A 13,498-nucleotide genomic window follows, 5' to 3' on the forward strand; every position below is an offset into this window, starting at 1 on the left:
CACCCAACCCACCCTTTCGGCACAAGCTTGTATGTACTGTATGTAATGTACACTGTATGCACAGTAGTATGCGAGTCCGTTCATTCGTGTACAAATTGAGTTTTATATTACATAAAATGTTGGCACCGAGTAGTAGGGTCCAATTTTGCTTCACCGTATTAACACGTTTTCATTCCTAGCGACATGAACAGTTTATCAATGGCGAGGGTGCTGCCTTGAGAACTACGTTGTAAGTGCTTCGAGCTCGACAGGTGACGGCTCCTCGGTAGCAGGAATGGCTTCTTCTCTTTTACTATCCATACATCGTACACGGAGAGCGTGCAATCCCTTGAAAACGGCCGAGCCAGCAACACTGGCAAAGGCCGTGCCAACAGCGGTTGCCGCCGCGATGCCGGGATAGTTTCCGTAGTCGAGAAAAGGAGAAATGTAAGAGTTTCCAAAAGGGTCCGTTCCCCCAACCGCCCAGTAGATGACAGTGAAGAGCAAATATACGGTCATGAAGATGCCTGGGTAGACCACGTGCACGAAGCGGACGACGATCAGGGTGAGAAAGATTTCCGCGAGGCAGGCAACTGTGGGGAGGAGATCTACGCAAACGTAGACCAAAATTGGTATCTTTGCCGAAATATTATAGTATAGGTCTATCCAAAAACCACTGGTAACGATGGAGCAGGAAGCGGCGGTGATGTTAAAGAGACACCACTGAATCTGGTACCGAACTTTGTCTGAAAGTATCAAGAGAAATAGAATCGAGAACAAGCGTGATAAACATAAATCGTGAAACACTCAACCGAACAAAAAAAAAAAAAAAAAAATGATCAAGGACCATAATTATCTATGCGCGCACGACTTTGCTAAAGGCATGCATGGTACGGTTCCTTTCGCCCTAATGTTTTATGTTATTACACTTATTCTGAACATCTTTTTTTTTTTTCATTACGTTAAATTCTGATAAACGAAATTGTTCGTGTTAGGACAAAGAGAAATGAGAAAGCATTTCACATAAGATAGAGTAGCATTTAGACAAGGAGAAACAACACAATTCCATCACTAGCAAACATTTTACAGCGTTGCTGGAAAATGCTCTCATTTCTTTTGAAATGCTGAGTGAATGTTTCTGACAGTGTCATTAATAGGTTTTTGTGAAATGAAGCTATGAAAAAAGAAAATTATGTCCTAAAAAGGATTGTTTAACACATCCTTCAAAAGGAAACGAAAATCGGCTTGTGAGCAACTGGATTTTATTTACCTATTTCGATACAATTTATTAAACCATTAAAGAAGCGGTTTAAAGATAAAATGGAGTTCCTGTTAAGGTGCATTTCACCGAATGAAACCATAATTCAAAGTATCTGGATATACCTGCTAGTCAGTATGGTGCTTAGGGAGCATTATAACTCATGTTTGATTACTAGAATGTCAATTTAGATGAGAACTGCAGTAGTGACTCTCGGTAAATAACGGCTCGTTTAAACGGAAGGATTTGGTCTCGCGAGCGCATGATTCACAACGCCCCCTTGCGGTCCCGAGAAGAAAGTCGGTTTTCGGATACTACTCACTGAACTCTTGAGAGAGTTCTGTGATATTCTACTGAAGTGTACTGTACACAATGTAAGCGCGACCGCATCCCAGAGGTTACGATCCGCGATCCGTTTATAGCTAGCAGAGCAAGCTGTCGACAACTGCGTACATTGTGTGTATAGCCCACAGAGAGTTCTGTGATATAGCCACTGTGTGCGTCTCATGTCCGACGTCCTGTAGTGAACGGATACCCCTGTGTGCGGTGTATGTTGTGTGTACGTATGATACTCACTGTCGTATTTCAGTCATGGGGGCATGGATGGGGCCGCCAGCCAACCGTGTACTATACTCGAAGTGTCTAGTACTGTGTGGTGGCCATGAGCACTAGTACCCATATTGTACACATGCCCAGCACGCAACGCGCTTTCCACCACTCTTTGCCTTCCACCAACAAGTAGATACTCTTTGCTAGTCATGCTTCCACCGAAGAGTGGATTTAGTACACTAAACAATGTAGTCCGTGGCGATATCGTTCTGGCTTCAGTTCGCTATGACAATGCCACTCACTATTGGTACATGCGTGGCCGGCCATGGCAAGCGAGCTGGCTTCTTTCGTTCACCCCTTTGCGAGCTATATATTTTACACGTATTATGTACCTGTACTTGGGTACTGTTTGTATTCATACGACCAGCTACGAGCTGCGTGTTAGTGGACTGTTCTGCGGATCATGCTATAATAAACAATGAGATTCTCTCGCCATATGTGTTGACAAGAACAGATAAAATAACTCAAACAATCAAAGATAGTCCTCCCATTTTTCTTGTTTTTGTTATTCTGTCGATAAATGAGCTTCCAAGTAAAAAAGAAAAGAAAGAAAAGAAAAAAAAAAGAGTAAACAATAGTGGGCCTGTACGTTTTGTGAAGGACATGTTTGATGTTGTTCGTCGGGTGATGGACCTAATATAGGCCTACTAGTACAAGGGCATTCATCGTACACATTTTCGCACACGCATAATACCTTGCGTATAGGATATACCTGTCCTCTACGATTACCGTCTTTTTTTTTTTTTTTTTTTTTTTTGCTCTGGAATATGCTACGGAAAAGTGAAATATTATTGAGATCACATGTGACAATCATTCTGCCATCATTTCTATGTGCTTTTCCCTAGCGAAAGTGTTTGCTTTGAGGTATGATTTCCAAACATACACCTCAAGACTGCACATTCACTTCATTTGATTTTTCTGCGTTATTTTCTTCTGCGCATATAGTTTTAGATTTCTCGAATCTCCATCTTGTTCTTCTCCCGGCTTGCTGGCGGTGACAATCATGGGATCAAAGCAGTAAAGCATGCTAAAACTGTCTTTGAGACGCTTTTGAGATGTAGGCCTACAGGTGCATGATTGACACAAAATTTCTCATGATCTCAGGTCTTTCTGCTCCTCATCATCGGTATCTATTCAAAGACATTTCTGTCTGGAAAAGGCACATCTGCGAAACAAGACTGAAATAAGGGAAACGATCATTTTGTTAGTGACGATACATGATCACACAATCAAGTAAACCTAAGAAAGAACAAGTGCTCTCATATGTATTTATTACTGATGATCATCTACACAGCCAAAGTTGCCACAGACGAGATGTTGACGCTTCCGCACGTATACCACGTGCTGTTCATTTCTAATTTTAATTTTACTTTATTATTGTTTTTAGTTGCATAGGCCTGATTGTCAGAGAAAGACATAATCCGAAATCGAAAGAATTTTTGTTTTGCTTTTTTTTTCTGTCTTTTTTTTTACTGATTGTTTGTAATTTTCAAATTAGTAGGGCCTATTGAGATACGTTTTGTGATTGTAGGACAAGTTTGTTGTTGGTCAGGTGATTTGTCGAGAGAACTGACAACCAAATTTGTTAACCATGTTTGTGTTATTGTCGTTTTAGGGTTTTGTTTTTTGTTTTTTGCTTTGTTTGTCCCGCATGATGGGGCCTACCTGTGTTCTGTGCGTATAATAAATAGTTACTGCGGCCGGCGTGTAAAGACAACAGGGTCTTGTTCAATTTGCCATGGTTTTTACACTATATCATTTATGATGAAAGAAAAGCAATTCTCTCGCCGTAAGTGCTGACAAGCCAAATCAAAAAATCAATAACAATCTTTGCATCGTTTTTGCCAACTCTGTCCATAGCCTAAATGAGCTGCCCAGTAAAAAAAAAAAAAAAAAAAATGCACTAGATATCGTCAACTAAACCTATAGAAGTAATAACAGCTTGATGATCTACACACGGTCAACGTTGCCATAGTTGACGCTTCAGCCTGTATATGCTGAACATTTTTTTTCTTAATTTCATTCCTTTTCTTCTTCTTTTTTTTTTTTTCTCAGCGTACTTTTACTGATTGTTTTTCAAATTAGTTGGGCCTATATATGCGTTTTATGGAAGACGTGTTTAGTTGTGTTTTTGTTTTGTTTTGTTTTGGTTTGTCAGGCGATCTGTTGACAGAATAATATTGATGACCACTGATCCTGTCTTGACTACAATTAATATTATTTTGGGTTTTGTTGTTTGAAATCGAAAATTGTCTGCACTTTTTTCCTTTTTTGGGGGGCCAACTATGTCGACAAATCAGCTGTCAAGCAAAAAAAAAAGAAAACAATTGCCGACTAAACCTAACTAAAACATCAACAAAAAACCAACAACAACAAAAACAAACCCAGCTCGGTTGTTACTGATGATCGTCTATACGTTGCCAGAGTTGGTGCAGTACATGACGCTTCGCACGAAGCATTTATTCAAATTCATGAAATTCTTACGTCGATATGTTTTCATTGCAGCTGATTGACAAATTGCCCTATATTCTCCATCGACGTATATCAGTTGCAACGTAGCATTTATGCTTGACATTTTTCATTTGTCCATTTTTCTTAGCGTAATAATAGCATAGGTCTGAGTGTCAAAGAATTACGGATTCCGAAAGGTTCGGGTTATTTATTTTGTTGTTGTTGTTTTACAGATATAGTAGGGCCTATAATATATGCGTTTTGTGCAGGACGCGACAGTTTTTGTTTTTTTTTTTTTTTGAGCAGATTTGTCGAAAGATTGTACAGAAATGCTAATCCTGTTTAGATTATTATTGTTTAGGGTTTTTATTTTCGTTTTTGTTTGTTTTTGCTTCCTTGCTCCATTGCACGTGGTACCTGTGTACTGTATGCAGTGAAAGAGCGTGTAATAGAACTGTGCTGCAAATCACATGTAGCGTTCTAGAATAATGTTCAATTGCCATGTTTATATGCTTATCGAAGAAAAGCACTTCTCTCGACATTGTATTATGTGCTGTCAGGTCAAGATTTAAAAAAAAAAAAATGAAAGAAATTATAAAAAAAAAACAGTCTTCACAGCCTTTCTTTTTCTCTTGCCCATTCTGACAATGAATGGGCTGTCAAGTCAAAAAGAAAAAAAAATCGCTAACTAACATATGGAAAATCCGATTGTTAATGACGATTATCTACATGGTCAACGTTGCCATCAGAGTAGGCATAGGCCTATCATGGATATTGACGCTTGGCATGTAGCATTTTATGCTGGACATTTTTTTTTCTTTTTTTTTTTTCGTAGCGTAGTATATATAGCACAGGCCTGACTGGCCAAGAAAGACGTATTCCGAAATGTTATGTTTTAGTTGTTTTACTGACTGTTTGTTTTTACAATTAGTAGGGCCTAATATGCGTTTTGTGTATAACATGTTTGCTTGTTGTTTGGGCAGGTGATTTGATGGAATTGGTTACCACATGTGCTGGTTCTGTTTGTATTATTTTGTTGTTGTTGTTTTTGCGTGGCGGCCAATTTTGTGGAGAGAATTGGCAGAAAAAAAAAATGATGTGAAGAGAACTGGTTTGTTTGCTTATCCGGTGATCCCGTGAGACAATTTTGTCAACAACAACAACAACAACAACAAAGCAAATCAAAGACCTCTTCCATCTGTGATTGTTCGACCGTCTTTTCCCTTTTTTTCATGATGACAAATGTCATGACAAGAGCATAATTTTATGCAATCTGTTTCACATAACACAATCCCAATGGAGATCGAGAGGGTTTCGTGTTAAAGTAAGCTATAATCAGTAGTGATCGAGGTGGCTTCGTGTTCGACCGGTATAACAAGCAACGGTGGACAGCTCTACACGTGTACCATCAGGTATGTATATCACTCGTCATATATATATATATAAGATATATAAGATATATGTATATATTTACATATATTATATCCTTTCTTTTTTATTTCTTTCTGGTGCCCCACTCGGGATTAATCAGCTGAATAGGGAAAAAAAAGGCTCCCCCATGCATTTTTTTCCCCTTCAGTTTCTCGTGCCACCAATGTCCCCTCGTTACGGGGTTGTTTCCTTCCTAAAAACAAATACATGTATTAAAAAATAATATACTAGTACAGTGGTCACTGCAGAACCTTGATGATATACATTTTAAAAGAAAAGAGAACTAACTATACCCTAGTTGGATGTAGGGGGCATGGGGGCAGTTTTCTTTCGTTATAACGAAGTTTCGTTATAACCGGACAAATACAATATTCAACGAAAAAAAAAGGAAACCACGCAAATTATGATGTTCTGTTTGCTGAATATTCATCATACACTGGAAAGCTATGTAAAATGGAATGGGACCTTTTAAATTCCGTTTGAATATTACAATTAAAAGGGAGCATAAAGTTGTTTGTAATATCACGCATGTATATAGAAAATGACGGTTTATAGGATTCGGTTATACATTTCGCTATTCCAAAGGTTCGTTTCTTATACTGAAGTTTGTTACTCCGAAGGCTCCTTATTCCGAAGTTTCGCCATTCTAAGGATTCAGTAGGTTTATTTATTTGAAGCTTCACACTTCTGAAGATTCGTTTTTCCAAAAGTTCATGATTTAGATAAAAATATATCATTCGTTTTCCGAAGGTTCGTTAATTAAATTTAAAATTAAAATGATCAGGCTCGTCATTCAAAAGGTTTGTAATTTACTAACTGAGAAAGGATCACTATTCCGAAGGTTCGTTGTTGCGAAGGTTTTTTAATCCGAAAATGTAATAAAGTTTGTCGTTCCGAAGATGGTTTGCTAATAAAAAGAAAAGTGACACAGGCTACGTATTTCGAAGGTTCAGTTTTCTTAATACAATTATAAGGTTTGAAATTCCTAAGATTTGTTAGTGGACTCACCTTTTTCTTTTCTGGATTAACGAAACGTTTTTTGTTTGTTTGTTTGTTTGTTTTGGTTTTTGTTTTGTTTTTAGTTGTTGTTTTAGGTTTTTGTTTTTTTAATGTTCCGATCAATGAATGTTTGGAATGCCTAATTCATCGGAGTATCAAGCCTTTGTACTTCATTGTCGAATATCACCTTCGGAATAAACATTCTACATCCGGCACTGGTGGATGTTTCAGAAAATAATTGTCAGAAGGGAAGGGAAATCTTAAAAGCAAAAATGAATGTCATTCTTAGTTTGATATGTTTCCCCTTCGGCAGTGGGAGATATTTGATTGTCTGTTAATAAATGATTCACCGTAAAGTCCCAAGGTAACAATGATACATTTCAACTATAATAACAAGGTATTATAACCAAAGGTAAACGGATTGATTGCCCTGCTCGCAACTCGGCATTCATGATCGTGATGGTCTTCCGAGGAATCCAATTTGACATGAATTATTAAATTGACTGAAACTCCATTTAAAATGAAACTCTTATTATAGGCACATATATTAAAGCTACACGAAACGAAATCATAATTATACAGAACAGTATTCGAATACCACCCACCCACAGCCCTCTTCATATAACATAATCATTAACATTATGTCGGGATACCAGATCACATACATTTTCATAACATCCAGTGCAAAAAAAAATATTATAAATTGCTTTCTTATATAGGAATTACACGATGGTGAGGGTGAGGATATCATTACCCAAGGTAACAGTATTGCATAGATGACTCACGATAGGCGAACATGCGTTTATTCTGTTCTTGTTTATTTTGACGTTCATTTCTTTTTCTTTTTCTTTATCGAGCAACGAGGGACAGGCCTATACTTCCGAAGTAGGAGCCTTAGTATTGACGGAAGGGGGAATTGGCGGGAAACTTTTATCTCCCTTTTTGACATCGTTAATTTTTTTTTTTTTTGCACCGTATCCATTACTTTGGGGGATAAGTACACATGTATAAGGTTCGTCAGTCCGGGTCCCCAAATTCCTGTTCCAGATCCATTTGTTACTCCGAATAATTATGAAGGCGTTCGTTATAATCCGAAAATTTTTATTCTGAAAACGAATTAGGTCCTATACGTGGTACGAAATTTATTTCGTTTCAGGATGAACGAACACCCGTGTTCGAATGAAGGAACCATAAAATAACGAAAGTGTCTGTCTGTCTGTCTCTCTGTCTCTCTCTCTCTCTTTCATTTTGGAATGATATAACCTTCGAGATGCGAATAATTTTCTTTCATTTTTGGATTAACTATCTTTCAGAACAACGAACTTGCAGAGTGACGAACAGTAACATGATTTTCCCTTTTTTATAATCAAGCACCTCTGAGTCACCGTCAGAAAAGAAAGAATAATAGAGAATCTTCCCCCTTTTTATAGGGCAGTGGAATATAATTCAGGAAAGATATAAAGAAAATAGAAAAAATAACATTATTTTACGCCAATTGATTGATGAAAGAAATGTAGAATCAGGTAACGTTTGCAATCTTGCCAGTGGTCTTCCCCGGAGTCTTCGACTTGAGCTCGCTTCGAAACATCCTTTTCATTCCCGCAGGCCCCAGACTGTTCATGACCTCAGCAGGAATGCGCCACCGCGCGGATTTGTGGTTTATCCCCCCCCCCCTCCCCCTTCCCCTCCCCCTCCCTCTCCCCCCCCCCCAATGCTATCGTGGGATTTTGCTCTTTTCGTCTTTTTTTTTTTTTTTTTTTTTGAAAAGAAGATGTTCGCACGCAGTGTCTTTTCCCAGTACCACTGCGCGTTCTGTTTCAATTCGTTTGGGTTGTAGGGTTTTTTTTTTCCTTGAATTTTGACTATGCTCTATAAAAACGTGGAAACGCCCCAGCCATACACCTACAGGTAGCTCACCGCAATTTTTGCAGCCAAATACTCGACTTTGTCAACACGAAACCCCCTAAAACAATAAAGAGATGATGGAGTACCTTGTATCGATGCATAAACGAAATATCATTGATGGAGAATAAAATATTCTTTACAAAAAAATAAATAAAAATAAAATAGAGTTCAGCCAACATATGAGTTTGTCGTCCCACAAGTTTTACACGTGTTTTTCACAAATCTGATAACACTTATATAGTTAGAACATGCATGTCGCCAATTCTCGAGGATGTCGCACACAATGTTTCAGGCTTCTGTTGTGTCGCACAATATTAGAGCTACATGCTCATACCCGTGGCTACCCTGGCGTCGTAAATAGGTAGTTCATAACTACAATCAAACTGAAGCTTACTACAGTACTAGTATACCACCCACAAGATCTTGCGATATTCCTCTGAAACTTGGATTTACTACCTCAACCTCGGTATGCGCAGATTGATTTTCTTCCCTTTGGAGTTGAATGTGGAGATTTTGTGTTTCTCTGAAGGAAGAAAAGCGTGTTCGAAAGAAAAAAAAAATCCGGTAAGTCCATTTTCCTTGAAAATCAATCGATTAATGATTTACACTGTGAATCTGAATGTAATCTGTTTGTAAAAATAAAAAATAAAAAACAAACCACGTAACATCGGATTATTTTCAGTCTAAAATCGATGTTTTGGGGCCAATAGCCCACTTATCATAGGCCTACTATAATGCACCATCTGCATAATGAAAACACCAACGTAACTTTGAAATACCAAAAAAAAAAAAAATAAATAAATAAAATAAATAAATAAATAAATGAATAAATTAGTGCAGGCCGAACTAAAGGCCAAAGAGGCTATCCTAAGCCCGCCGCACACTATTGGAATACGACTCACGACTATGACTGACCGACTTTGGATTTGAAAAAAAAAAAACAAAAACAAAAACAAACAAACAAACAAAACAAAAAACAACTCGTTTATGCTGACGCTGTTGTGACTTGTTCAGGATCCAAACTCTGTCAGTCCTATAGTCGCGAATATGGGATGGGCTCTATTCCATCCTCGACTGCGTCTGCATCATGGAGCTACTGGCACTGTTCTCCACGATTGCTTCAAAACGAGGCAGGTTTGTGAAATGTGTGTCTTTTCCTCTCTCTCTCTCCATCTCCCTCTCCCTGCAATCTGATCACTCTGCATCTTTGGCGTGGTTTCTTCTTCTTTTTTTTTTTTTTGTGAGTGTGACCCGACTCAAGGTCAATAAACGGTCGATCTATCTGTACCCGTGTCAAGACAGGTGGACTGGAACACTCCCTGGTGTATGTGTGTGTGCGTGTGTGTAGGATTTGTGGCAAAGTGCAGGATTTGTGGCAAATTATTGTTCAGAAATTTAATTTAGAAGAATTAGGAAATATGAATTGGGAAGTTGTTTATATAGGTATATCTGGAAACTCGTTAAAAATCAAAGGATGGAATACAATTATATTGATGATTAAATATATTCTATATTTAGCGAGATCAGAAGGGAAGGTACCAAATTTTAATGAGGTTATGAAGTATTTTAAGATGTGTAAAGAAGAAGAAAATAAGATAGCTAGTAAAAGAGGAACAGTTGGAATGCATCTGTCAAAGTGGGAGTATATATATGAGGTATACCGAGGATGATAATCCTATGTGATTATCTTTGTTTTGTTTTGTTATTTTCTTGTTTTTTCCTCGTCTCTATTGTTTCATTTCCACATCACTTCCATATCATGAGTAGAAAGTATTTTATTGTATGAGAAACAAAATGGCAATCTATACTGCAAAGGTATTAAAGTGTGAATAAAACCTGAAACCTGAGGGCTGAAGGCACGGGGGGGGGATGTGTGTGCATGTGTGCATGTGTGTATGTTGTCTCGCAAATGGCCTTGTTTGTTTGTTTGTTTTTTCATAGAGAAACAATGGAATATGTCCCGTTTTTTTGTCTTAAGCAAATGATCTTTATGTTCCCGTTTCGCGGACTTGTGCGAGAATATGTGTTAAAAAAAAAAAAAACGGATTTCGTTTCCTTGATTTCAGAGAGTTACAATGTGAAATTTGATATTAGTTTGCACAATGGTGTTGATAATGCATTTTGTTATTTATGTAGTGTAAGTTTGACGTTATTGTGTACAATGTTTGTGCAAAAAGCAGTTTGTTTTTGTATGATGTTTTGATTCTGTGAACATTTCTGTCTCTATGATATGGAATGGTACGAAATTCGAATAAAGAATTATCAAAAAAATATATATATACATACATTTGTTTGGTTTAATTTGTTAACACACACACACACACAAAAAAAAAAAAAGTGTTGCTGTTCCAAACGTAAACCAGCGCGAGCGGGTATTGCATTCATGCATGCATCTGGTCGGGCTGGGAGCTAGCCGAGGTGATCGTCTTCCTTCCTGTATTACGTGAATGAATAGGGAGTTCCCGTCTCCCCGGTAAACCACCTCCCTGGTAAAACGATCGACTGCTGAACAGGGCATGCTAAGGGTGCTTACAAGATAGATAACAAGTCCGCGTGATAGTCTAGCACTGTAGTGAAGCCTCTAAAATCACGCGAGTTTACCAACAGATGAATTCAGACAATAACTTAAAAATATCTAACTACATTATATCATGTAGGACCTTCTGTCTTATTTGGCAGCACAGCAAGTCTCGTCTCACCACCGCAGTGTTGTCAAGTTGTGTGCGCGTACAATCTGTATGTATGTTGTCTCACCTCCCTGGTATAATCCGTGCTTCGCTGCATAACGAGCCTCTAACCACCAGGGTGGCCGGTGCCAGTGGTGAGTAAAACGCAGCGCCCAGTATACAAAGTATACTGATGCTTATCTGATCGCCACAAAGTTGCCGCAGCTATACTCGTCTTTTTTTTTTTTCCTCCGGCAGGATTGACCACTGTTCATGGTCTTCGTATTTGTTTTTGTTTCCCTCCTGCAATGGCTTCTCTATGTCAAACCCGTCTTCGTGTACCAGACTACTAGACTGGTAGTACTCGTACACAATTCGTACATCCTCGCCTCATGAATGTACAATAATCTGTGATCAAGCATTGTCATGTCGGCACTGTACGTACCACTCGCATGCATGCACGCATTACACGCATTACACACAGCTGCAGAGGAGTGTCAGCGCTGCGGCACTGCCCGGATAACTGGCGGTCACAGAACTCTACACAAGTTCTGTGCTGGCGATCCGGTTCTCACGAGTTACACGCAGAATGATCGTTGAGGGAGCTATATAAAGATTCGAACGAGCCGTTAGTATTTATCGACGTTGTACAGCGTCGATAATATCCGAAACCATTATTGCATGATTACTAAGACATGAGAGCACTTTGGGGCGAGTAAGTCTCACAGTGTTAGTTATATGAAAGGTACTTTAACCTGAAACACAAACTAAGACAAGGCAATCTCAGGGAAACTTTATAAAGGTACCAAAACTCCATATTATCTTTAAACTATTTAAAAAAAAAAATTGTCTAACAACATCATAACTAATGTTGTATTCGTGATACAGTAGGTGTGCCCTCGCGCATTTGAGTGTGTCTCTGAATACCTGAAAATCATACTATTGTTCAGTTAACAAAGTATCACAATTTATTATATCAGGGCCTAAGGCCAAAACCGCATGCTTAACGTACTACTTTGTCAAGGGCTAACAACAACAACAAAAATGTCTCGAGCGAGCATCAACCCGCCGTAGATAACTATTGTGACGAAACAGATGAGTACAGCTATATCAAACGCGGCTCGAAAGTAATGTTTTCCTCTTTCGGCTCATTAGGGCCACTAAAATCTACAGATTTGGGATGTTAGTGGCTCAAAATGAAAATGTGTCCGCCGGAAATAAAAGCAGCCATAATCATCATTCTAAATCTTAGTTGTCACATCAGCAATACCTCATTTTTGTGAAATTTTGTGGCCAAACATTAAATTTTAATCAGTCTGAATTTTAGTTACCTCATTTGCAATACCTCATATTTTGAAATTTAGTGGCAAAATATTAAATTTAAGTGGCCCTGGACCACCAGGGCAAAGCGGGCGTCGATCCCTTTAATAGATTGGGTTTAGAAGAAGCTTCGTTTCCTTTCAATTTAACTTCCTCCTCCCCCTGCCATTCAACTCCGGCCATATCTTTTGGATCACCTTCAAATGCTGCATTTTTCCTGGTCTTCACGAAGTCCATCGCAACGTTAAAGAAGGCAAGGCACACATAACACACGGAGGCAGTATACGCCCAGACCGGGAGGTAAATGAAGAACTTCGCGCCCAGTGCCTTCACTCCGAGTACAACGTACGTTATGAAAAATACAAAGAAATAGGCGGCCAGTGTGGTCCGATAGAAGACGTAAAACCAGAATGGTATTCGTGGCTGAAAGAGATAGAGAGAGAACAAGTTTTGTTTCACGATAACAATGTTTTTAAATAAACTTTTCAAAGAAAACCGTATAAACAGTGCCCCTTAAAATGTCATTTTTGCCTTTAACATGTACATTTGTGTGCATATGGGTGCAAGATTCTGTATTGCTCAAAATGACATGACTTTTAATGCATACAAAAATAATTACCATAGTTATGTGACCGTGCATCACAAAACGAACAAAAAGTCGCACGCAGTGGTTTTGTGTGAGGACTGAAAATAGGTAAAACGGATCAACCTATAGCCAATCTTGAGTTTTACATATTTTCTGAAAGAACAAGTCTTCTTCTCTATTATTCTCAAGTTTTGGATCACAAAACAAACAGGAAACTGTGTTTTTCGCAGTTTTTCCCAAACACTTTATTGTTAAACAGTGTGATTAGATGTTTCTTATAAAATTGTCTTTTGG

At 38.4% G+C, this 13,498-nt stretch overlaps 1 protein-coding gene across 1 annotated transcript in view; it reads right to left on the reverse strand.

The window, feature by feature from the left end:
* Window positions 1–222: 222 nt before the first annotated feature.
* Window positions 223–13,498, reverse strand: part of LOC140227862 (uncharacterized) — a 63,835-nt gene continuing 50,559 nt past the window's right edge. Inside the window, exons 4-5 of the mRNA XM_072308252.1 lie at window positions 12,816–13,041; window positions 223–725 (exon numbers count right to left, since the gene is read on the reverse strand). Of these exons, the coding sequence (XP_072164353.1) occupies window positions 223–725; window positions 12,816–13,041 (729 nt within the window). The remainder of the gene's footprint in view (window positions 726–12,815; window positions 13,042–13,498) is intronic.

This window comes from Diadema setosum, chromosome 4 (assembly GCF_964275005.1).
Source record: "Diadema setosum chromosome 4, eeDiaSeto1, whole genome shotgun sequence".
NCBI lineage: Eukaryota > Metazoa > Echinodermata > Echinoidea > Diadematoida > Diadematidae > Diadema > Diadema setosum.